The sequence below is a fragment of the Chaetodon trifascialis genome, chromosome 8 (genome assembly GCF_039877785.1).
Source record: "Chaetodon trifascialis isolate fChaTrf1 chromosome 8, fChaTrf1.hap1, whole genome shotgun sequence".
Classification (NCBI taxonomy): domain Eukaryota; kingdom Metazoa; phylum Chordata; class Actinopteri; order Chaetodontiformes; family Chaetodontidae; genus Chaetodon; species Chaetodon trifascialis.
The window spans coordinates 21,714,519-21,738,784 of NC_092063.1; the positions used below are offsets into that span (position 1 = coordinate 21,714,519).

General features: G+C 42.7%; 2 protein-coding genes across 3 annotated transcripts in view; one reads left to right on the plus strand and one right to left on the minus strand.

The window, feature by feature from the left end:
* Positions 1-13,572, plus strand: part of ptpn11b (protein tyrosine phosphatase non-receptor type 11b) — a 39,260-nt gene extending 25,688 nt beyond the window's left edge. Inside the window, exons 4-16 of one of the 2 annotated variants that reach the window (XM_070968522.1) lie at positions 1,324-1,516; positions 1,754-1,870; positions 1,993-2,106; positions 3,950-4,046; positions 4,253-4,332; positions 4,566-4,721; positions 5,595-5,726; positions 6,739-6,893; positions 8,365-8,432; positions 8,520-8,671; positions 9,014-9,114; positions 9,212-9,341; positions 10,752-13,572. In XM_070968522.1, the coding sequence (XP_070824623.1) occupies positions 1,324-1,516; positions 1,754-1,870; positions 1,993-2,106; positions 3,950-4,046; positions 4,253-4,332; positions 4,566-4,721; positions 5,595-5,726; positions 6,739-6,893; positions 8,365-8,432; positions 8,520-8,671; positions 9,014-9,114; positions 9,212-9,299 (1,453 nt within the window). In that variant the 3' untranslated portion in view covers positions 9,300-9,341; positions 10,752-13,572. Of the gene's footprint in view, positions 1-1,323; positions 1,517-1,750; positions 1,871-1,992; positions 2,107-3,949; positions 4,047-4,252; positions 4,333-4,565; positions 4,722-5,594; positions 5,727-6,738; positions 6,894-8,364; positions 8,433-8,519; positions 8,672-9,013; positions 9,115-9,211; positions 9,342-10,751 lie in introns of both variants that reach the window. The other variant, XM_070968524.1, reaches the window with a different exon arrangement.
* A 2,075-nt stretch (positions 13,573-15,647) lies between these two features.
* LOC139335092 (RING finger protein 223) lies at positions 15,648-16,346 on the minus strand. Its single transcript, XM_070968525.1, has one exon. The coding sequence runs from the start codon at positions 16,344-16,346 to the stop codon at positions 15,648-15,650; it is 699 nt and encodes a 232-aa protein (XP_070824626.1).
* Positions 16,347-24,266: the final 7,920 nt, after the last annotated feature.

The window sequence follows — 24,266 nt, forward strand, 5'->3', positions numbered from 1 at the left end:
ATACATTGTCATTTGCAGATAATCGCTTCTCCATCGTGCTTGGTGTCATCTCATGCTGAGCATGTTATGTATATTTTAATTTTGTACGCATGCGATGTGTAGATCTTAGTTTCTGTTTAGGTGTCGGAACAACTTGAGATCTATTGTTTTGGTTTATGTGGTTTTTCCATTCGACATACGTCTCTTGTCAGAGCCTCCCACACATTCGTGCTCACCACATAGGAAAAAAAAAATGCACACATGCAGGTTTTTCATCTAAACAACAGCAACTGTGTGAGGCTGCAGCAGTGTAAGAGACACTTTCATTCTTCATTCTCGAGTAGGAGTCGACACTCCGAGAGCATATAGGTAGAAATTACTATATGTTGAACCCTAAGGCTACACTATGGGACTTTTTCCCTTGAGAGAGGAAGTTCGCCGACTTTCAGTCTCAGCTCTTGTAACTTGTCTTGATAATCGTTGTGCTGTACCTTGAAACAGCATCTAGCCTGAGGCTGAGCTTCTCGTCCTCCACAGGAGTTGTAGAATCAAACTGTGAATGCAGCTAGTCTGAAATAATGAACGCTGATGTTCACTGTGTTTTGAACTGGTCTTGCCTGCTACATCTTTTTATTTAGTGTTTTGTTATTTTTGTTGTTGTGACTGATCTGTAGCTGCCAGCTTTGCCTTCATCAGGCCGGCTAATATGACATGATGCCCACATTAAATGGTGACCCCGAATGTCCTAAACATCACTTGAAGTGGCTGTAATCAATATTTATAATAACAATCCATCAGATGACGGGGTGAAAACAATGTGAAAGGGGTCGCTCTTAGTGAAGAACCCTACAGAGAATAATCACCTGAATGTGCAGCTCCTCTGGGCTTTATGGTGCTTTATAGTGAGTTTCAGATCATTATTTAGCTGCCCTGCTGCAACTTTATTGCTTTGGTTCACTCTCATTACTCTCATACTGTTGTTTTTGACTGCACACTGTACGCTACCTGCTCAGCACCACACAGCAGACGGACACAGGAAGTGATTCGCTGGTGAACATAGTTAAACTTTAGCGGCTAAAAAACCAGATATTTCCTTCAGGATCTGGTAGAGACCAAAAACTGAAACATGAAATTAAATACAACATCAGAACATACTATCATAATATAACAATAATTACAAGGTAATATCAGTAATAATGCAGTAATGATGAAGGATTTTGAGTTTTTATTATGTGCTATTTGTTGATTTTCTTGTTGCTGTTTTGCATGTTCAGTTTGTCATTGAGTACTGTGTCTAGATTCATGTGTTGGTATATCACAGTCTGTTCTCTCGCTCCTCTCCAGGTGGTACCACGGGCACCTCTCCGGGCGTGACGCAGAGAAACTGCTCACAGACAAAGGCAAAGCCGGTAGCTTCTTGGTACGGGAGAGCCAGAGTAAACCGGGCGACTTCGTCCTCTCAGTTCTTACCAATGAGGAGAAACATGAGAATGTGGACCGCAAGACCAAGGTCACCCACGTTATGATACGCTACCAGGTGAGGTAACTCAGTGCGGGCCACTTGAGATATGTAGAAACTTAAACTGATGAGGAGGATTTTGTGGATTAATACAGCCTGGAGTCTTGTAATGCCTCCCTGAGTTCACTGCTTAAACTACTTCCACATACTGTTCGAGTAATGTATTTTTAAGCAAGTCATGAATCAATTTGTGCTCTAGGAACTCCTCACATCAGCCATTGCTGTAGTTGAACTGTTGATGTTTGTTTCCAGCAGGACGGTAAATACGACGTAGGCGGCGGCGAGAGGTTCGACACCCTGGCAGACCTGGTGGATCACTACAAGAAAAACCCCATGGTGGAGAAAAGTGGCATCGTAGTGCACCTCAAACAGGTATGGAAGAGAAATTTAACAAACGCAAGCATCCAAAGCATTGCATGTTATTTTCATACTGGCAGAACTTGCCTTGCTCTGTCAACTAATTTGATTTCCCTGTCCCAATGTGACCATGACAGCCCTTTAATGCCACAAGGATAAATGCAGCCAACATTGAGAACCGGGTACGAGAGCTCAATAAAGTAGCAGACAACTCTGAGAAACCCAAGCAAGGATTCTGGGAAGAATTTGAGGTATGTAGCCTCAAAACCATTATTCCTTTGATCCTGTTTTTTTTTTTTCTGTAATGTGGGGAAATTTCTGTCATATATGCATACATATTTAACAGCTTTATTGAATGAGTTGACAGTTATGAGCTTTATTGGCTCAAGTCGTGTGTGAGAAAACTGATTGGTGTAAATTATCCCTTTGAGTGTCATCTCCACCCAGATGCCAAATTCTTGTTTTCAGTACCTCCTGTACAACACACATCTCTTGCAAAATATATTTGAGTTTTAATTCAGAGTTTTTACTTCTCATTTTGATGGATTTCTGGCTTTAGCTACTAACAGAGTATGCAGTATCTACCAGAACAATAATTAGTCACATAGATGTCATAAATGTCATCTTATAGGCCATTTGTTCCATGACCTTTTACATTCACCCATTTCATGTCTATTTGTATGTTTTTTCCTGGTGAGTTATTTGTTCTCTTTTCTGTCAAAGAAAATTCAAGTGTATTTATGGGACCCTAACCTTTGAGTAATGATGTTGGGAGAAGCATTTCTTGTGTCACGCTCTTATGTTCCTGTTTTTGTTATTTTCACGCAACTGACATGTCAGTCACATGAATCATCTCTGTTGTGTCAGTGCATGTTCAGCCATCAAGTATTCTTTGGCATTCATTGGCTCAATAACAGGATTTTACAGTTTATGTTTGTCTGCAAGATAATAGTTACTGATCGGTGTTTGTTTGTTGGAGTGCCTGCTCCTAGATAAGCTTCTTTTTTTTCTTTTTATTTAAAGTTTTTATTTTACTCAATTCTTCTAAAGGAGCAAACATACAAAACAAAGTATTACAGGGCAGGTCCATACAAAACTAAAATAAAAAAGAAGCAATTCACAGCATTTACATAGTAAGAGGCAAGATATGGTGAAATTAAATGGCACTTATATGATCATTATTGTATATGTGGATTGGATTCATGCCTAATGTCCCTACTTCTGTCATTTGTCCACCATTGTTTCCATTTAAATCCAGATTATATTTAACGCCACAGATTCCAACAGTTTCTTCCATTTTTGCAGAAGAAGATGAGTCCTTCCATTAATATAGTGTCAGATATGAGTCTCAAGCTCAGAGATCAGAGATGACAATCAGTTTTCAAGAATGATAAAATTACTTATTACATCCTCTGTGTGTGTGGGTGACACTGAAACACTTGTGCGCTGTCTCATAGATGAGTTGAACGATGGGTTATATGGAAGTCAATTCAAGAAAGCAGCGCTATTTAGCTGTTAACTGATGTAGATTAATATTGCAATTGATTAACAGGTTCTATCCTTTTAGAGTAGCTATACATTCAAAATGAATTCATGTAGCAAGTATAAAAGAAGTGCTTTAGAGCCCTGCTTGAATTTTAGGTAAACTTCCATTCATGTCTACAACTTGAATACTGACATGTGCAGTTTCCTTGTTCTTGTGCTCCAGGGTGACCCCTACTGCATTAGAGGCCCATTACACTGTCTCTGGGTCCCTGTGGAGTGAGCAAACAAAAGTTATGTTTGCATACAGTGTTACTCACCAGAACGCATCTAACAAACACGTTGAATACATTTCCTTCCTCATGAAACATTTGCAAAGTCAGCAAAGTATTTTAAATTCAGCATTGTTTTCATCCATGTCTGCTAGCTCGCAGTCCTCACCTTCCCTGCCTTTACTGGCGTATTGCTATATATTTTGGCCAATTCCTGACACCTGTTGATCAGTGGAATAGTGTGAAACCACTGGCAGGAATGTGTACCGTGTCAGTGCTACTAGAGGTCTAAAGCTCTGCAGGGAACCTTAAAGTCATATCGAAATGTTTTAATCTGCAGGTACTTCAGCAGCAGGAGTGCAAACTGCTGTATCCCCGGAAAGAAGGCCAGAAGCCAGAAAACAAGAGTAAAAACAGATACAAGAATATCCTGCCCTGTAAGTCTCACAGCAACCTGCCATTTCCTGTCTCTCCAGCTTCCTGTGGGAAGAATGACACAAATAGACACCAGACAACATAGAGGCCTCAGCAGAGCTTGAAGATTTTTTTTTGTCATTTAGCTTTTATCAATTGACATGTTTGGTCTCAGGAAACTGTAGATATTCAGTTGAGCATTAATGACGGTTTGACTTTGTGCTTTCAGTCGACACAACTCGGGTTGAAATCAGGGAAGCAGATCCAGATGTTCCCGGTTCAGACTACATCAATGCCAACTACATCAGAGTGAGTCTGTTCAGCATTATACAATGACACTGATCAGCTGTAGAACATCCAAAGACAGCAGGAACACACGACTTTCACTGAGAGAAGTCCCCCTTAATGCAAAAGATTTGAAAAGTGATAAATATGTGTATATGTCACTATATTAAATTTTATCATCAGGTAGTTCACATTACGTTTCAGACGTCTCAGAGTCAAAATACAGTATTTGTCGTATAATTGTCCACACTGTTCAGAGTATGCATGAAGAGGGGCGCCACGTGGACGAGGGCAAAGTCTTCATCGCCACCCAAGGGTGCCTGCAGAACACGGTCGTTGACTTCTGGAAGATGGTGTATCAGGAGAATACGCACGTCATCGTGATGACTACAAAGGAGGTGGAGCGAGGACGGGTGAGCGATTGGCCCTAAACATACAGCAGATGTACAGCAGTGTGGTTGAAGCATCACAGGTGCTTCTGTATCCCTTAATGTTGAACCTGAAAGAAGAAGAAGAAGAAATGTACTTTATTAATCACATCACACAGTTTTACAGTGAGTTAGTTGCACACTACACGCCATGCTTCTCGTGAAATAATTTTTCTCCGCATTTATCCCATCCTCGGTCTGTCGATCCTCCGCGGCAGACCAGGAGCCGACATTTAGTCCTAAACAGTCTGTTGTCTCAAGGTTGCACCCCTTTGAGCTGATTGCTGTTGATTGCTTATAATGATGGAGATCTAAGAATGGAGTGTTCTCTGATGAGAGATCCAAGATTCAATGATAAGAGCATGAGCCAAATACCCCAAAGATCCACTACACGAAAAGAGATAAAGGAAAAGAAAAAGCCACGGGACACAAAAAGTCCCTTCAAAGTTTATGTGACAAAAAAACTTTTCATTTAATGGTACGTTATTGAGTCCTGGTGATGACCTATACAAATCTGCATTGCTTGAACTGCATGCAACCATTTAATTTGTCTTGATTTGGTGTTAGCTGATTCTACGAGAGAGGCATGGATATGTGTAGTGTGTGTGTGTGTGTGTGTGTGTGTGTGTGTGTGTGTGTGTGTGTGTGTGTGTGTGTGTGTGTGTGTGTGTGTGTGTGTGTGTGTGTGTGTGTGTGTGTGGAAGGTTTGGGGGTGGGGAGGGAGACGGCTGACAAGGATAGTATGACAGTTAAGCTGATTGGAAAGCTGCTTGAGATGAGCCGGTTCTTTCGATTGTCTAATACCCACCGCCCTCCCTGTCCTCTCTCATCTTTCTCTTTCTTTTTCCTCCAATGTAGAACAAATGTGTGCGTTACTGGCCCGACCTCCATGGCGCCAAGGAGTTTGGGAAGGTGCTGGTAAGGAATGTGGACGAGCGGCCAGCACAAGACTACATCTTGAGGAAGCTGGAGGTGACCCGTCTGGACCGGGTAGGCGAAAGAGTGTACTCAATCAGAGCTGAGACAGTGACCTGGGGTCAGATCATCTAACCCCTCACGCACATACACACACAATCCTGCAGCATGTGCTTGTGCTTACAGGACAATCATTCATGGGATCTCAAGAATACAGGAGGCAGATAGGGAAAAAGTAGATTGCATAAGTGCACATAGTCTTATAAGATTTCTAGTTTTCTTACCAAAAATAAAAACAAAAAGTTGAGCTGGAATTCTCCTTTTATACATGAATACAAGAAGTAGTAAATGAAGGATAAAAAAAGGTTTGAAATGGAGGATTTTGAAATGGTATGTAACGTTTAGATACAAGATATCCAATCTTGGTGCCTGTAGAAGCTTGCAGATGGAATATCTTATATATGGCTATTTAAAGTCCTTTATCCTACTCAAAACAACACAAAGGTGGAAGCCTGTCTGAGCTCACCTTAGCAGCACTTTTCAAAGTGACGCTTCTGTCGGCCCTCAGTGCTTGTTTTGAGCTGAATTGCAGCTAAAATTAGGAACATCTACCACCACTCGTTTATTAATAGATCACACTCAAGTTCATCAAGATTACTGTAAAAGCAGGAGGCTAAAGCATTTTTTTTAGTCTGTCTACAGTTTTATACAACACACAGGAAGGATGAAGGAAGCTGGTTGCTGTAATACTGGCCCTCATTATGAGTCCACTGTAAGAAATTAGAGAAAGAATCCACAATTTTTATTTTTCATTTGTACTAACTGTAGTGTTGGCTAACTCAAACTGCTGAGGCATCGTATCAGCTCTGAAGTTTAGAAGACGTGTGGAATGAGCACTGTAGATTTTGTTTACCATTTCTTACAGTGGTCTCATGCCTTTGAATGAGCAGTGTGGAGAGGACAGAGGAGGAAGACACATCAGAATATATGTTACAAGCCCATAAGCAAAATAACAAATAACACTGGAAGTGTTGACACATTTTTACAACAGCAGCTCATCACCTTTTTTGCTGTTACTTTCCTACAGAAGGAGCCTCTGAGGTACATCTGGCATTACCAGTACCTGAGCTGGCCGGACCACGGGGTACCCAATGAGCCCGGCGGTGTCCTCTGGTTTCTCGAGGAAGTCAACCGCACCCAGAGCACCATTCCAGACACTGGGCCTATTGTCGTCCACTGCAGGTACAGCCAGCAGGGAGGGACGCTGTTTTACAATATGGAGCTTGGAGTTTGGCAGAAACAGACTGTCACTGGGCCATAAGCTAATTATTGATGGGTCAGTTAGAGGTAGAGGTTATCTGCCGGCATAGTTCATCAGCAGATATCAACAACGACAGTTACTAAAGTCCCATATTGTGTGTACCACTAACCTGAGGGCAGTGTTACTGCTGGAGACAGTGTGGTTATAGAGTGTAAATATGAGAGAAGATAGAATAATCCAGTTTCATTTACTGAGTTTGAACACGCACATATTGTACTCTTTGGTGAAAGTTCATTGATGAACGTACGTTCAGAGACATGCTCACACACACGCACGCACACACGCACACACACGCACACACACACACACACACACACACACACACACATATACGCACTGTCAGATATTACACATTCACTCGCTTGAGTCTTCCAGGTGTTGTCCAGTATGCAGGGTTCTTTAAAGTCTTAAAAGTTTGGACTTATGTTGTCAAGGTGAGGAATATGCTTGAATTTCTCCTTGAAAAATGCTTGATATTCAACCTAATCAGGTGTTTCAACTACACGTTCACTCACGTAAACCAAAAAACTGGAAATGTATACGTATAAGAGTTAAATACCCTTGATCAAAATGTATAATCAAAGTTAATATGAACAGCTGATAAAACAAACAAAGTGGCAATATAGATTGATTGTTATGGGTGAGTGCTTAAGTGCTTGAGAAGTGCTTGAACTTTACCCTTTAAAACTGTATGAACCCTGTGTGTGGCTGAACTCATCTATGTGTCACTGCCTGCTTTTTTCCTTTTTGTTTTTTTCTGCGTTGACTCAATTTCCCATGAGATCATATCGTGGACACCTGAAACGGAAAAATGATGAAATTAGGATTTCATGAAATATCATTTCAGTTGCCACTTGGGTGTGCTATAGTTAAGGTTCAAAATGTTACCTCCTTATTAGCAATAAATCATCACATTAATGCCCCAAGCTCTGTGGCTGTCTTCCCGCTTTAAAGACTGGATTATCAATAATTGAAACACACACATTCTTGATTGCATTTAAAACTCCATGTTACCACCTGCAGCTGTGTTTACTTTGTGATTGATGTAATAGATTTGTCCGTTTGGTGTGCTTCCATGTGTTTCACCATAACCAGAAAGAACACATCTGACTCATTAACTTCAAGGATGAGTCGGCTGCTGGTAAATTCATGATGTTATTGTGGGGAAAATATTGAGTTGAGCTGAGCTCTCTTGAAGATCTAACAGCATTTTATATGTGACACAACAACAAATTCAAGTTCAGTTTTATTGCTGTTGGCAGGTGTAAACCTAGAATTCATGCTCTCAGACTTTCATGTGTTGCTTCCATTGTCTTTGTCTAGTTTTCACCTTTCACATCATTGAGTTTAATTTCTTCAACTGTTTGACTTTTCACTCTGTTGTCCCTGCAGTGCAGGCATCGGCAGGACAGGCACCATTATCATCATTGACATCCTTATTGACATCATTAACCGCCAAGGTGGGAGCCTCAGACATGACACTGACACACTGGACTGTTTTATGTTACAAACATACTTACTAACTTCTGGATGTGTTTGTCTTGTAGGTCTAGATTGTGACATTGACATCCCCAAGACCATCCAGAGGGTACGGCAGCAGAGGTCAGGCATGGTGCAGACCGAGGCCCAGTACAAGTTCATCTACATGGCTGTCCAGCAGTACATCGACACGGCTCAGAAAAGACTGGAGGAGGAGCAGGTACTCCACCACACGTGTCAACATCGCAGTGGCTTCCAAAAGAAATTTAAATACATCACATAACGCTGTTTGACACAGTAATGACGGCTTTAAAATATTTATGTAAGATGTGTGGGAGCTCACAGTCTGACGGCCAGTACCGTGCGCTGTGTTATGACAGCCAGAGCAGTGAGGCAAACATCAGCATGGTAACTATCTCAGTAAGCTTCCAAAGTGCTGAGTGCCATCTGGGAGCGTTTAAAGTTGAATTCATGTCTTCGAGACGGGACAGTCTGTGAGAGCTTTGTAGAGGATCTTGTCTTCTAAATTGAATCTGCCTCTTGTCATGTTGTCACTTTGCAGAGGAATAAGATGAAGGAGAGGGAATATTCCAATATCAAATATCCCCAGATGACCAACTCCAGGTCCAAACCCAACATGGTATCCTCGCGTTCCTCTTCTGTGTAAGTAGAGCACAAACCGTGATGATTATTTAACGTGTGATCACAGAGCCATAGCAGGAAAAAAGATGGTGATGACTGTCTCTGTGTGTTGTTGTAGGATGACAAATGACGATACGTCAAGTGTGTACGAGAACATAAACTTTAAAAGCCCTCAGACGTCTTTTAGCAGCAACACCAGGAGGTAAAACCATCGCTGTGGACCTCCACATCTCTCTGTTTGCCTCTCTGTGAGTACTTCATGAATTTCATTCTGCATACTTTGCATTTCACTTGGTGCCGTGGCGAAATACATTCAGCCACTTATGTTTAAAGCGAGCACTTGTTTTGGTGTTTTTCTCCTGCAAAAGTGAACAAATTTAGCTCTAATTTAAAGGTTCCTTGTGGAGTTTTACTGCGAAGCTGCTTCTTGATGAGTGGGTCCCTGTTTTGTGTATCTCCTGCAAGGGCTCATGGACGCAAATGCAATACAAAGTCCTATCCATGAACACATGGCGCAAACACACCATGCACTAAACTCCACCGGACTGATTTTTTTTCCCCGCTAAAATCAGAACTCAAGGTGCTTTTAAAACTTTTACAGACACAAGAAAGAGTTCAGTTTCTTCCAGCGTGTCAGAATTCATTTTCCAAGTGTGATGCTCTCTTTTGTTATGATTCAAATTACAGGGTGGCCAGGAGCGGCTGAGCAAGAAAACCCGAGATCCCCTTAAAGCAACAAAAGATTTAATTTATGTTCAAATTATAATCAACCCCACGTCTCACGGGGCCGTTCTTTTCGCTCTCATAGTGATTAATACGCAGTGAGGGAACCCAGCAGCATTAAAGGGAGTGATGGCATTAGTTTGGGGTCATCAAACAGGGTATTAATCACCAGTGAATGTATGTAAAATACACGTTTCTTTAAGCAGTCCTTTGTGTTTTGAAATATCCAAGTTATAGCTCTTAACAGTATAGATTCTCGTGTCTATCATGGTTCAAACTTTGATGTAAAATCTCTTATTTATTTGAACTATCATGATGATGTTGACTTTAGATGTCGTCCTTGAGGCCTTTTAAATGTGGAAGTTGTCATTTCAGTTGGTTTTTGGATATTCAGCCTTTCACCCATTTTATGACTATCTCTGGGCCTGAAATAAACACCAAAACCAGTTGGTTTGTATGAAATGTAGCTGTTCCAGTTGAGCATGTGGAAAAAAACTGTTCCTTGTTTTTAAGCGCAGATATTTTCAATACAGAAGTGGGAAAAAGACTAAATTTACTGCTGTTTAAAGGCAGATTTTGTCCGTGCTAATAGCTTATCACAGACTTGTCAGTATCATTTAAACAACAAGAAATTATAGCTGTGTGCCCGAAAAATGAACATATAATAAAGTTGCAAAGGTATTATAAAGGCAGTCAAGGTTGATGGTTTTCAGGCTTCTAATCACTGAACAAAAATCATTTCAGACACTCATGGACACGCTACTGTGTGTCCTCCATCTCTCCCTGTCTAGGTAACCTGGCAGGTGTAGCATATTCTAAGTTAACGCTGCTCTTAGCTCCATATCATGAATTGCATCAGATCCCAGTGGCCATGATTCAAAGTGACACCAGCCATTAACTCCACTTGTCTACTTGTCTGTTCCTGTTTGCTTCAGTTTCAGCGGAGGTGTCGCTTTGTCAGCGCCTGAAAATCCCTCGGGGGAGGAGGGAGTGTGTTGCTCTGACTTCTCGCCACGTCGGTGGACCCTGCTTGGGCTAAAGGTGGCGAGCTGACCCCTCTCCTGCTGCCGTCCTGCTGGACTTCTCTGTCTGGAGTCAAACCTTACCCTCTGTGGAGGGGAGGACTCTACAGCATAGCGCTCTCACTCAGGACCCTTGTCCTCCTCCCTTTCTCCCCCCCACCGCTCCAGCCTGGCCCTCTTTTAACCAGCGCAAGTGCCTTGTCACAGGATGTCTGTAATCTAGCCTTCCCAAACTTGCTGTTGCATCTCTACTGTTACCGCTTTTCCAGACCTTGGAAACCTGAGCTGACGTGAGAAGCCACCAGTTTTTCGTCGGGGCAACGGATATTAAACATGGAGTCTGCCCCGGCCTGAACTGAACTGTATGGGACCCAAGAAGAGGTCAAAGCTAAGCTGTTTGTCTCTGCACTGTCCCTCTTTCTCTGTCTTTGCTGGCTGTCATTTGAACTCAGACTTTTGACTGTTTTTGTGGCATTCTGTCTCTCCAGCTGTGGTGGTTATTAATGTGGCCGCTGAGTGATAGCAAGGGCAGTTACGTAACTCACAGGACCCTGAGGCACAGGGAGGACAAGCAGGCCCTCTTCTGCACATTTTGACATTAATTTCAGCTGTAGAAGTGCAAACTCAATCAAATAGTAGCTTTTTTTCCGTCCCTTTCATCAGCTTGTTGTTACTACTTCTTGGTGTTTTTGTTGATACTGTTGGTCATGGATGTGTAACATATGAGATGTTGATTTTTTAAATATATATATTTATAAAGGAGCATTATGGTTGAAGAGATCATGTTCAAGCACAATAGTCTAAGCGGCATCCTGATTTTGATTTAGCGGTAGATAGTAAAAGCAGTTCGAAATGGGTGGAGAGGATTCCTGAATGGGTGGTTGGAGTTGAGCTTGGCTGACCGCCGTGTCTCGGCTTCGTTTGACTGGCTGTCCTCGTTAATCAGCAGGTCTGATGCGGTTCAACATCTGTCGGAGGAGATCGTCACAAGGAGACGAGGGAAAGGGGGCGATTACAGTGGGCCAGATGGCCATCTGCCCGAGATTGAAGAATAGATTTGTCTCCAAAAAGTAATTTAGAAGATGGCCATAATCCAGGCTTGATGATAGCGGGGCGAGTAAGCCGGTGTCATTGATGTGATAAGGAAGATGGTGGTGCTGCAGAGCACCGAGCCCTCAGCGCTGTCTGGCAGATTGTCTGCTATTTTTAGCCTCCAGGATCAGCAGATAAGTTGGTGAAATCTGACCTTGCTTGTTTAATGACTTAATGGTCCTGAAAACCCCTTAAAAAAAAAACAAACAAAACGATGTCTCTCAGAAAAAGAAAATCATAACGTGTGTTCAGGCTACCTTTTTTTTTAATTATAAGGCATCAAACAAAGCACAGACGAGCAGCATTTGTTGGTGTCTGTGCTCAGAACATTCCTCTTTCTCCACCAACAGAATTGTTCAACAAGCCAGCTCGAGGTCTCTCACCTTGTTCCCTTCAGTTGTAAACTGGCCAGTTTCCACAGCTGTAGCTCGTGATTTTTAAGAAACCTGGTTTTAAAGTAAGCTAAGTCTAATCAAAATGTACTGGAGTAATAGCGCTCAGTCACCGGATCCCGGTGACCTTGCAGGGAATATTTGAATAAAGTAACAGTATAACCTGCAATATAACCTGCAGAAACCATATCATCCTGTCTGACAGGCTTTACGAGAGCACGCTGTCATTTTCTCTCAGTCGAAGCTTTGAAGCTTTGTCTGTTTCATGATGTCTGTCCCTTGTCTGAGTTTTCCCAGAGAGTACAAATTGTTGCCGAGGTATTTTAATGGTTGATCCTTTCTGTGAATAAAAAGCTGTGCTTCATGGCGTGAGCGGCATCGATGCCCTGTGTCAGTGAAGGCCTGTGTCTGCTGGAAATATGCTGCACCGCTCGACGTACTTCAGTTGAATTTGAATGTTTGAGTCCGTCTGGTTTTTCCTTTTGTTCTTTTCCCATCTGAACTGTGATCCGTGTCTGGTGAATGAGAAATGACTTTTTTTTTGTCTCTGTGTTTCTGAACTCTCTTGCGCTGTGGATAATTTGGATTTTTATTGTATTTTACTTCGCCTCTGTGGGTCAGACTTTTTTTTCTGATTTGGTGAAACATCAATACTTGAAAGTGTGAAACTGCTGAATCTTTGGCCTCAGGCTGTGTGTGGATGTCCGTGGGCAGTGGAAGTGTTTTTGGTCGTGCACTAGGTTTCTGCCGTCAGTGTTGGGGTTCTTTTCTTGTCGTCATTGCATTTTGCTGACATGTCTCAAATTGTATTTCTAACTGATTGTTTTATCCACTCTTGCATTTTGTATTGTGTCTGAATTCTTCTTATTATTACTATGACTATTATTATTTTTATTGGTGTAATTTCACCATCGAAAAGTAAATTCTGGCTCTGAGTGCGGCCGGTGTACGTGGAGGTATGCAGTAGTAACACGGTATTTTCTTTCTGCTTGTCCTCTTACATTTACTTGAACATGATGTCGATGTGTTTTTGTTTTGATTCCTTGTTCCTCTGTTGCTCACAGTATGCCTGAAGTGAGTCGTGGTGTATTGAGTGCTCCCATGTTCAGTGGAGGCTTTCCTCTTCCTGCACTGGCTCTGCCCAGATGCCTTTTTTGCTGTATAGGCTACAACTGCTGATGCAATGTGCTGCCAGAAATGGCATCAGAATGGTTCATTATCATATAGTTTAATAAAGATCTATGAATGCACTGTGGAAAGTTCACGTGAATTTTGCTTGTTTCTGTCGTGAATCTGCGTCTCTTCCGCTCCATTTTTGGCAAAGCTTCCTGTGCCTCAAAGTGAAATACAGTCAGTGTAACAAGGACTTGGACTGTTTTGCCTCCAGGTGCAGTCCTTGTAGTGGAGGAGCAGCAGAGAACACAGGACAGCGTGCTGATGAGGCAGCGTTTGTGAAAAGTGCTTCAGCGCATGATGGCCAAGAATATTGCACGTTAACTAATATCCATATTGAAAAGCAAGGCAGGAAAAACACCAGTTCTAGCTGTGATGACAGAGAAGCTGTTATTTTCAGCATTTTAACATACGAGCTGTATGAAGGGTTGAATAAAGTATTTAAATGTAGCTGCTATCCACAAGGAAGGAGGCTGTTTATCCTGGAGAGAAGGAAAACCATGCAGGCAAATTCATAAATAGCTTTATTTTTTAAAGTTTAAATGCCCTCGAGGAAAATGGTTCCAACTAAGGAGAAGCTTTTATATGTTTACCTTTATTCATAAAAAAATCCGCTTTGAAGCCATGACTGAGCCTTTTTTTTTTCCCTCTCCACATCTGTTGTTTAACCTTGTTTACTGTCATGTTGCTCCAGGAAGTTGCACTTTTATTATGGCCACTCCTGCATGAGTGTTACAGTTTAATGTAACCATCTTATCAAGCGTGTCACGAGTGAGCTCCTTGGAAAACCCCACACACTGTTCCTTGATCTGACGCATCTCATCCAGGAATCAATAAAGGCAACTTCCTGTCAAGGCGAAAGAGTACTTTGCTTTTATAGTCATATGTTTAAGCTTCTGCGAGGGAGGAAATGACAAACAGCGATCAGTGAATGGCTCGACTGTTTTGCAACCCGGCCCCGAAACTGATACGTCTTTTTAATTTGCATTCAAGCACGTCAGGAGCTGTGTGTTATTTGAGGGGAATTTACTACATCTGCTGTTCACGCAGATTAAACCCCCAACTGATGCTGCAGTAAATTCAGTTTTTAAGATGGAGAGAAAAGCCGTGAGCATGAACAACCACAATCAAATGATAATGAATCTTAATAATGAGGCTGCCACGTGCAAATGTTTCATTATTTCCCAGAAGCATGATCTGAGCTGACACCTCAACGTTTTATTATAGTTGTGTAAACAATGACATATCAAAACGCACAAATCAACTCTACACTCTGTCCAAGGTTGACTTAATTGGCACATTGGGATTACATTCATTCATTTCTGACTTTTTTTAAAACTACTCTAAACTTGACTGTTTGTTGTTCCTTAGCCAACCAGATACTTGCAAAGCAAAGTTCACATTTCATCAATAAATGACAGTGTTTCGAGTTTCGACGTCATCGCTGAATGTTGAGCAGACGCCAACAGCTGATCAGCCCGCTCATCTTCTGTTACCTGCCGTGAACAGTCAGTAAAATCCATCAAGCCAGTAGGACAAAACAGTCAAACTACAGGTGTTAATTTAAGTGCAAAACGCTTTAGCGTTGTTGAACGTGATTTGAGGGAGAGTGCCTGTCAGAGTTCATCTCCCTCCACTGTTGGTCATTTCTCTCAGTCTTTCCATGCTTATATGAACAGTTTAATAATGTTCACCTGCTGGCGTATGACTGTTGAGAAGCATCAATTCAAGCTTTATAGAGTTAAAGCCTCAATGTGTGCAATTTTTATCTGAGTGGACAGAATTCAATCTGATGGCGTGTGATACAATAACACAAAGTTCTGGTGAAGATTGGCACAGTCTGTGTTGCTTTCAGCCCTTTCATCTCTATCCCATGGTGGGGTCTGCCACAGTGTCTTTTTTGAAACCACCACGGGGGGGCGCTAAAAGCCATAAATCTAAAAAAAAAACAAAAAGAAAAACCACTCAGTGGCTTTGATGTGCGGTTGTGCTGCAGGTTAAAAATCTGAGGTGTTCACAGTTGTGTGTAGCTGTCATGTACACCTATTAAAAAGTGCAATTATGCACAAAAGATTTCTAATGTCAGATATTAAAAGTATTGTGAGTATGTCATATGCAATCTTATGTACAGTTCCTGTGAAGTCCAGTCAGTCTAGTTTGGGCTGAAAGCAATAGTAGTGGTGACGGTCGTGGGGTTTGGGGGGGTTGGTTCTCTCATGCAGCGTATGTTCCCAGTGCTGAACACACACTGCAGCGGCCACAACACGACGACAATAAGCAGCAGCATGAGCACGATGAAGAGCACCAGCCTCTTCCAGTCTGCCATCCGATCCAGCCTGCTGAAAGTCCGGCGCTGCGTCTGGACCGGAGCGTTCGTTCTCTTGCTGGCCCCGATGTCAATGCAGATGCAGAAGGCCGTGGGACTGTCGGGGGCGCCTGAGCCAGCGTCTTGCCTGGAGCTTTTGTAGCACAGCTTCTCCCCGTCCAGCCACACCGGCTCCTCCTGCTGCTGGTGGGTGGGCAGCTTGCAGAGGACCTCGTGGCTGGTGGTCAGGGCCGGGGGTCCCTCCTCGGGCAGCATTGTGGGGTGACGGCAGAAGGGGCAAGACAGGCGAGTGCTGGCGCCGTTACCATCCTGGTCGTCCACCGTGACGGCCATTAGGCGGGAGAGGCACTCCAGGCAGAAGGTGTGGGTGCACTCCAGCTGCTTGGGTGTTTTGAAGACATTGTCGTAGGTGTTGAAGCAGATGGAGCACTCCGGCTGGCTTGCGACTGAGAACTTCTTTTGCACCTCGCCAACAGTGACCTGGGGCTCAACCTGCATGTGCCAAATCTGCGGAGTTTGGTCCATCTTGTCTCCGAGTCTCCTCTGGACTCTCAGCTGTCCTCGCCTTGGTCTGTCCTTCACTTCTGGATTATCTTTAAAGAGAATGAAAAGTAGAGATTAGTTTTCATATTTCAGATGGTTTTTTGCTGTTGGTGTCATGAACATTTGTTTCAGCCATGCACAGCCATAATCCCAACAGGATTTCTGCCCCATTTCATACAGCCTGGTTCAATGTTGAACTTTGAACATTCCTTGAATGATTTTTGCCCTCAGAGAGGCAGAGTACACATAATACTACAAAGCTGACAGGATTTTGGCCTGTCAATTAATAATTCAGTCACAGGTGCAAAATGGGGCAAATCTGTTGAGTAATACTGTGGATTTTTCAAATACAATAGCGACGAGCACAAAGAAATGAGTCAGTGAAGCGACAGGCCAGGGCAGGGATCGAAAGAGCACCGTCCTCCGCTGTGTGTAGTGTGGGCCAGATGTTCTGCAGCTGCAGTGAGTGTTACAGACTTCACATGACATTTTAATAAGGACCCAGGCACTGAACAGGAAAGGCCAAGATGAGCCATATTCAAGACCCTCCAGTCCACCAAAAATGATTAAAACCTCTTCTGACCAAGAGTAAGAGCCCCTGTTGGTGCAGTTTGGTGTTGCAATGTTTGATCACTGACTCAGTGTCCCAGCGTTCGCTGAGCATCATATGACAAATACAAGATGGAGTCATTGTAAATGTGAAACACGGTGACAGCGGGTGTTTTGTACTTGCTCCTGACCTGAGCACAGAGTTGATCAAGCGCAAACTTTATGATCCCCGCAGTCTCAGGGTGTGCAGTATAACTCAGGATGAACACGTTGTGTACATTGTGCTGCAGCTCTCTTTGTCTGCGTTACCTTCAAATATTCAATATCAATCTGTCATCCAGCCAATGATTCAGCAGCGAGCTATTGGAAATGCACACTGGTGTGTACTGAGTGTAGTGCTGTTTTGATAGCTTTTGTAATCTACTGACGTTCACGGCTGCTGTTGGCTTTTAACCCTTTAACAGCGCACTGGAGACACCTTATTTTTAAGGTTTTGGTTGAGCACATTCTTTTTGAAAATGAACACACTCTGAAAATCGAATCTTTGGACCCCTCTTGCATTGAGCAGCTGATGGAGGATTGTTTTGAGTTACAGTATGAGGGTCTACCTGGAACAACATTAGTGATAAAACCAGCCTGCTTGCTGTTACTAAACCAGGTTTGGGTCACTGTCGGTCACCTGGAGCAGGTTTGGATAGTGTATAGAAACTGCTGCTCTCTGTGTGTGGTGTCCTTGTCTCTCTCTTTTTTTTTAGAATGATAAAAATATTACATGGTAATCACCTGCCTGCTGGTGTTTTTGAGCTAAGTGTCAAAAGTCCCTGATGTGAAGGAGAGTGTGTGTGCTCGGGATGAAGGATGGTCAGAGCACAGGTGTTCACCTGTCTGTGTCCTCAGGGCTAGTCCTGCCCCAGTACTCCCATCTACACAAAGTCCCTGCTTGTTCTCCGCCTAATCGCTCCATCTACCCTTGAAATTCCTGCACCGCCAACTCTCTCTCTTTTCGTCTCTGCTGAATTCAAACATGCTTTGGTGGGATGGAGACAGATTTTTCTGTATAATTACACCTGTCTAATCAGGTTAAAGCCCTCCCTAATCACCGATCACGATTCTCCGTTGCTCAAATTGAAATTCTGTTTTCGGGTGTGGTCATTTGCTGGAGCCTCCTGCGCAAAAGTGTACCGAGATTGAATTTAGCTCACCGTGATGGACAGATTTTATTAACCCCACCTCAGGAAGAAAATACCTCCATCCTGTGGGAGCGCATCTAACTGAAAAATTCAAGGAAGTCCTTCAAATGTTCAAATATTTGCACATTTTTCATTTTCAAATGAGGCTGCTGCCGTGCGTCAGTGCAGCTTTAAAAAACGTCTCGACAAATGGAAGCAAAATCAATAAATATCTGGAATAATAACCATAAAGTGAGCACGATATGACAATTTGTGTCAAATGTCTCCTCTAACAAATGCAATTATAATTTACTACTTCCCTTTTTCACTTTACTTGAGAGCTGGATGGTAATTTAGTTCAGATCAAGTCATTTGAGTTCCAGCAGAACAGTAATGAACCTCAGTTTGGTGCAGCTGTCATTGCTCTGCACTCCTGCATATTCATACTGTAGTATTGGCATAACTAGTATTTACAGTGTTCATTCACACCCATAAAGGTTCATGTTAATCAATGTATGTTTCATATCTTGCATAGGTCGCAGAGATCAAACTCGAGGTCTTTAAAAGGAGAAACAGTTTTCCAAAGCCTCAGGCTATGTGGCCTGCAGAACGAGCGCTAAGTAAATAGCAACCAGCCCCAAAACGAACAACACACAGTGACACATTGTCAAAAGGCAGTGAGGTGAAAGCCGCTTTGGCGACAGCCTCAGGGTGTACTTTGCTGAACTCCTAATGATTCCTTGAACAGTCCTCAACAAAACACCGGGTTATATATGATATAACATAGTCTAGAATAAAAGCTTCAGAGCTAGCATTTACAGCCTCTTTGTTTGACCTTTGTGTCACAGTCGGACAATAAAAACGAGATTAAATTTGAACTCTGCGTGTCGCACCTGCGTGGCTGTGCACTTGATGTAACCTCTGATGTGTGAGGTCTCTGTCCCAGAGTAGATCTGCATTTCTGCTGATTTGGCAACACCTTTAGCTCCTGTCTGTCTTTGTTAAGAGTTCACAGGTTTTGAGAAGGCTAAGAAGGAATACTTCTGAGTGAATTCCACAGCTTTCTGTCTCAACTGCCTCTTTTTTTTTCTTTCTTTCTTTTTTTTTTTTTTTTAGCAAAAATATGCTGTTTACTTCATAATCTGACCCTGTGACAGTCTTTCACACATTGCAGACAGAAGTGAGACTGCACTAGTAAGAAAGTATTAAATTATTCATTGGTAAAATATGTCCTTATTTTTCTGGAAGTTAGTCTGGATAGTCTCTGAAGAGCTACTTGTACACAGAATTTGCTTACAAAAGTTTCAGACTCTTAAAGGGAGACTATGTAAGCTTTACCAGGAAATAACTCATTCTTTCTTTCATAAAATGGAACATTGAACTCACGAACAAGTAGATGCAGCCCTGCTGCAAATCAATACACTTGCTGCTCCGGCCTCATTTGGACCAGTAGCCTGCAGTGGCTAATGTTAGCTCATGTTAGCAGACTTTGGCTTGATTCACTTCACTTACTTGACAGTTATCTTTACTGGTGTGACTGTGACAACATGCTTTGGCATTTAACATGATCCATTATCACATGCAGCCACAGTTTCATAGTCGGCCTGTTTACTGCCTGTTTACACAATAACAAGTTTTAAAGCAAGATGCAAACAGCACGTGAAACACTGCTCTTGTTCTTGAAAGAAAGACAATTTGTCCAGAGTCCAAGTGGAGGAAGGCAATCCATATGGTTTTGAGGCTAAAGCCTGGGGTCATAGACTATACAGCAGAGTCAAATATTAACTCAGACTAAGTTGTTGGTGAACCCAAAATACCAACTTCAAACATGGGAGGGGTCCTTTTATTGCCTTAAACAGTTATCTGCTTTGAGCTTCACTGTACGGCCTCTCATCACTATCAGTGACACATGTTCTTCTCACATGTCCCACTGACCCATTTGTACAGAAATCACAGCTTGCAGGTCACACGGCCTGTCCTGTTTGTTAGTCAAATTGAAGCTTTCTATTCGAGCTTCATGTAAAAGTACTGTAGTTGGCTTTTTTCAGGCCCTTTGTGTCGGGGTCAGCTGTGTGTACCTTCGCTCAGCCATCATCCTCAATGCTGCCTTACCTGTTCTCCGTTTGAAAAGTAAATGAAACTCGATCTGCCTGCTGTTTGAACAGGGGGTGGCTGATACAGTTTAACTGAATCTGAGGCTGAGCACACACAGAGCACATGTGCAACAGACAATGCAGGAAACAGTAGTATATATATGTGTGTGTGTACAATAACTATACAAAATGTAAGGAAATCTATTACAGATGAATCTAAGAGGGTGGAGTGTTTTAGTTTTAGGTCAATCTTTTGTGCGGTTCTTAAAAGGAGCCTGGTCATACTCACAGTCTTCTCTTGCTAAAACAGTAGTGGAAAGGGAAAGTTTTTAAAGTCTTGTATTGTCACAGCAGTGGACTAAACAGCCACGAACAGCTACAAAAAGCACAAAGGCTCGGGGCGGCATGTAGCACAAAGGTTCAGTTTACCTGTTGACTGAAGGTGATCCTCTTTATGTGTCGTCCCCGGCTCAGCTCACTCCCTTTGCACTCCAAAATGCATGTTTCTGGAGTCAAAGTCAACTGACTTCTGAGATGCCAGCAGGGAGTTCAAGGACTGAGTCGTGCCTCCTCCTGGGGTTAGGTCCTCCTCTGTTCTGATCTCAATACTCTGCTGGAGTCCCAGGTGTGTGTGTGTGTGTGTGTGTGTGCGCGCGTGTGTGTATGTGTGTGTCTGAAAAGGGGTGTGTGCTCAGAGGCTGTGTAATCTCGCTGTGTCGGTGTCAGCTCTGAGTCCTCCTCCCTCTGTGTCCGTTGGCCGGTATCACCTGCCCTGCTCCATCAGCTCCCCTTTTAGCACTTTATGCAAATGACAGTGTCTCGCCTTGAGGTGGTGTCTGGAGGTGGAGAGGAGGGGGGAGGAGGAAGAAACCTTGAGACTTCAAGGAGGGTAATACACATCCATGCCCTCACTGCACTCCTCCCTGTCTCTTTCTATGTTGATATTTCTCTCATTTCCTGCTCAACTGTTTCTACCCCCCCCCCCCAAAAAAAAACAAACACACACACACACAAAGCAAATACGTCAGCCCTCTTAAAAAAAAACTCAGCAGATCTCCCAGAATGACAAAATGCAAACTGAATGAGTCGGCTGATGTGGTGTAATTCCACTGCACTGGACATTTTGCACAGAAAACACACTCAAACCACACAGCTTTTGCATCAGCCAGTGTGCCGAGCTGGGCAATATAGATATAAAAGGGATTCATTTCCATTTAGTCAGTGATAAGCTAACAGGTGGCCATGCAGGCCTATCTTCCCACTGAGGCACCACTCTGTGTGAACAGCCTCTTGTCCTGCTTCCTTACTGGCTACAGTGTTGCTGGTCAGCATGGTACAAAGTGCTACCATTTGAACACATGTGTAATGACAGTAATTGTGTCTTCTTTGGTCTTCAATGATGTGACAAGCAGAAAATAGTGTTTTTGTCACGTGCATTTCAAAGACTTTTACAACATAACGGTTCAATATTTGATTCAGGAAATAAACATAAAAATAACAAGTGCACATCCACTGGGAAAAGGCTCCTGTTCATTAAGATGACTTGAAGGATGTGTGGTAGAGTTTTTATTTGATTACTCATTTCATTTTATGGTAATCACTAATGGCTCTGGGCCATTAGCAATAGCATGTCTCTGCAATAACAGCTGCCTAACTGACTCGGTTATTTAGTAACCCAAACACAAATACTGCCGTATCATATCAGCAAAGTAATTTATTGGGCCTTGAGTTGTGAGTGCTTTGAGGAAGGAGAGGGAGAATCAAAAGCCATTTTATTCCCCTTCCTGGAATCTATGAACTTGCCTTTAAGATAACTATGTCAAAGATTTAGTGGGTGTCTCGGTGAAAGCAGTAATCTCCAATAATAAGTTATCTCCTGGGATGGGGGGTTGGGTGACGTGGCTGCAGAGGTTGGCCAGGGATACACGTGAGCAGGGAAGCTGTGCGTGTGTGCAAGCAGGCATGCTATAAAACGACACAGTGTTGACTGTCTGCGCACTGAGCCCACATTTACTCCAACACGAGAGAGCAAAGATGATATGATATCTGTCGCCATGCCACCGCGGGCAGAAACCTGTGCATTTTTTCAGGGTAAAACACACTGTGTTGTGTCTGGGGCAGCTTGTAGGAAAGTCAGAAGGGTGACACTGAACACTGTCAACATTGTCACCCTCTGATCTGTACTGGAAACCAGATTTGTTCTGCACATGTACACAGGTTAGATCCTAATGCCTGACTGATGGGTTATTCAACCTACAGGACACAACAGTCCGACACGAAATATTGAAAAATTTCAGATGTTCCAGTTTTGATGTTAGATGGAGCAACAGTAATGGTTAGTCAAACAACTTCCACCTGAGCAGAAGTAAATATGACATTCAAATGATATAATTCACTGAGCAGGTCTACTGTATGTTCCTCAGAGAGTGAACCCTTTCCATATAACATCTGATAAAAGTGTCAACTTTTTACACAATAAGTCAAAAATGATTAGTTGAGATTTTAGATTTTCATGAACTTTGCTCTGAAGATGCATCCTTATGATTTAAGCTACTCTCACTTTTTCTCCTGTGTTGGGCATTTTGGACAATACAATTTAATCTCTAAAATACAATAGACTTAGATACTGGGTACACATTTAAAGCATGGAATCGCTAAAGCCAGTTGTGATGTTGGACATGTTGGCTGGTACAGGGTGTCTGTGAAGGTGATGAGGAAACCAGACACCTCAAGGTGCTTTTCCACCTTCCACCACCCATCTGCTTCTCTGCAACCCAGCATCCAGCAGCGGCATTACATCAGTTTTTCCACTGTAAAAACCTCTGGCAGGCCTTTGTGTGAGTTTTGAAACTGCATGGTGGAATGGATTCGCGGATCAAGCGGCCAACATGTCTACACTTCCTGTCCGCATCCTCTCTTGGCTGTCAACAAGCAAGGCACTAGAGTTGAGCAAAGGTCACTGCTGAACTTCAATAAAAAGCCCACATCCAATAAATGCTAAGGCTGGGATACAAGTGGGAAGAGTTTAGTTTGGGGATAAATGGGATATTTTTGACTAAAATGTAAAAGCTGTGTAACCTCTGATTTGAAGCTTATATTTGAGCCTCTGCATGTGAGATGTAGACTATGATGCTTATAAACTGGGCTACAAACACTCTAGACTGTCTATTAGGTTTTGGTGCAGTCACGTTTTTCTTAGACAACAGAGGACAGAGATGAGTGTGACATCTGACAGGTGAGGTTCAAGAGGACTTTAAAACAAAGCAGGCAAACAAAGGACATACTGATTTATAAGATCACAAGAGTGTATTTTACAGTTTATTGGAAGACAGTTTAGGCCATCAATTTATCTTTATGGCTTAACTGCAGCAGTCACGTTCTTCAGATAGTCCTCGGCTGCAGCGCTCTCTGTGTTTCCTTGCCTCGCCCTGTTTTGAGGAAGAGGGATGTTTATCCTCATCATATTCGTAATCGTCCTTACCGGGATCACATTACTATTATCATTAAGAAATTGGTAAACATTTACATCTAAACTGTTTCTGAGGAGGCCAAGTCCATCCAGAGTTGAAGCAGGCTACAAACACCACAGCAGTCAGGTTTGTAAAAGGTTATTACAATAGCTTTCTATAACAAATAAGCCACGTGTGATCTCAGGTCCAGGAAATATTTCTGTTTGGGGAGAGATTTTTATTTCCCACCACACTGACCTTCACTGGCAACATGTGGCATTTATGGTTATATTTATGCTGCATCTCTTCTATGCATAATTACATACTGGCAAAACGACTCTCAGAAAATGGCATGTTGTAAAAAAAAACACCTGTTGTCACACACACTCCTGTGCCCACGGAGAAGTTGAAAATTGTTCTGTAACAGACAAATGTAAACCGCTCGAGGACCAGTTTTCAGGTGGGTCTTAAAACAATGCTCTCATGCTCAGATGTGCACTGAAACTGTTACTGGCCACTTTGGTCTTTTCTCCTGTTCATACTGGCAGTAAAGAGATAAAGATTCTTTACGTGATTCCAGTGTTCGAGACGGGGGGCACAGCCCACAGTCCTGTGTGAAAACACATGAAGTTCAGCTGAAGA

Coding starts and splice junctions, on each gene's coding strand:
- LOC139335092 (XM_070968525.1), bottom strand. CDS start 16,346: ATGGACCAAACTCCGCAGATTTGGCACATGCAGGTTGAGCCCCAGGTC.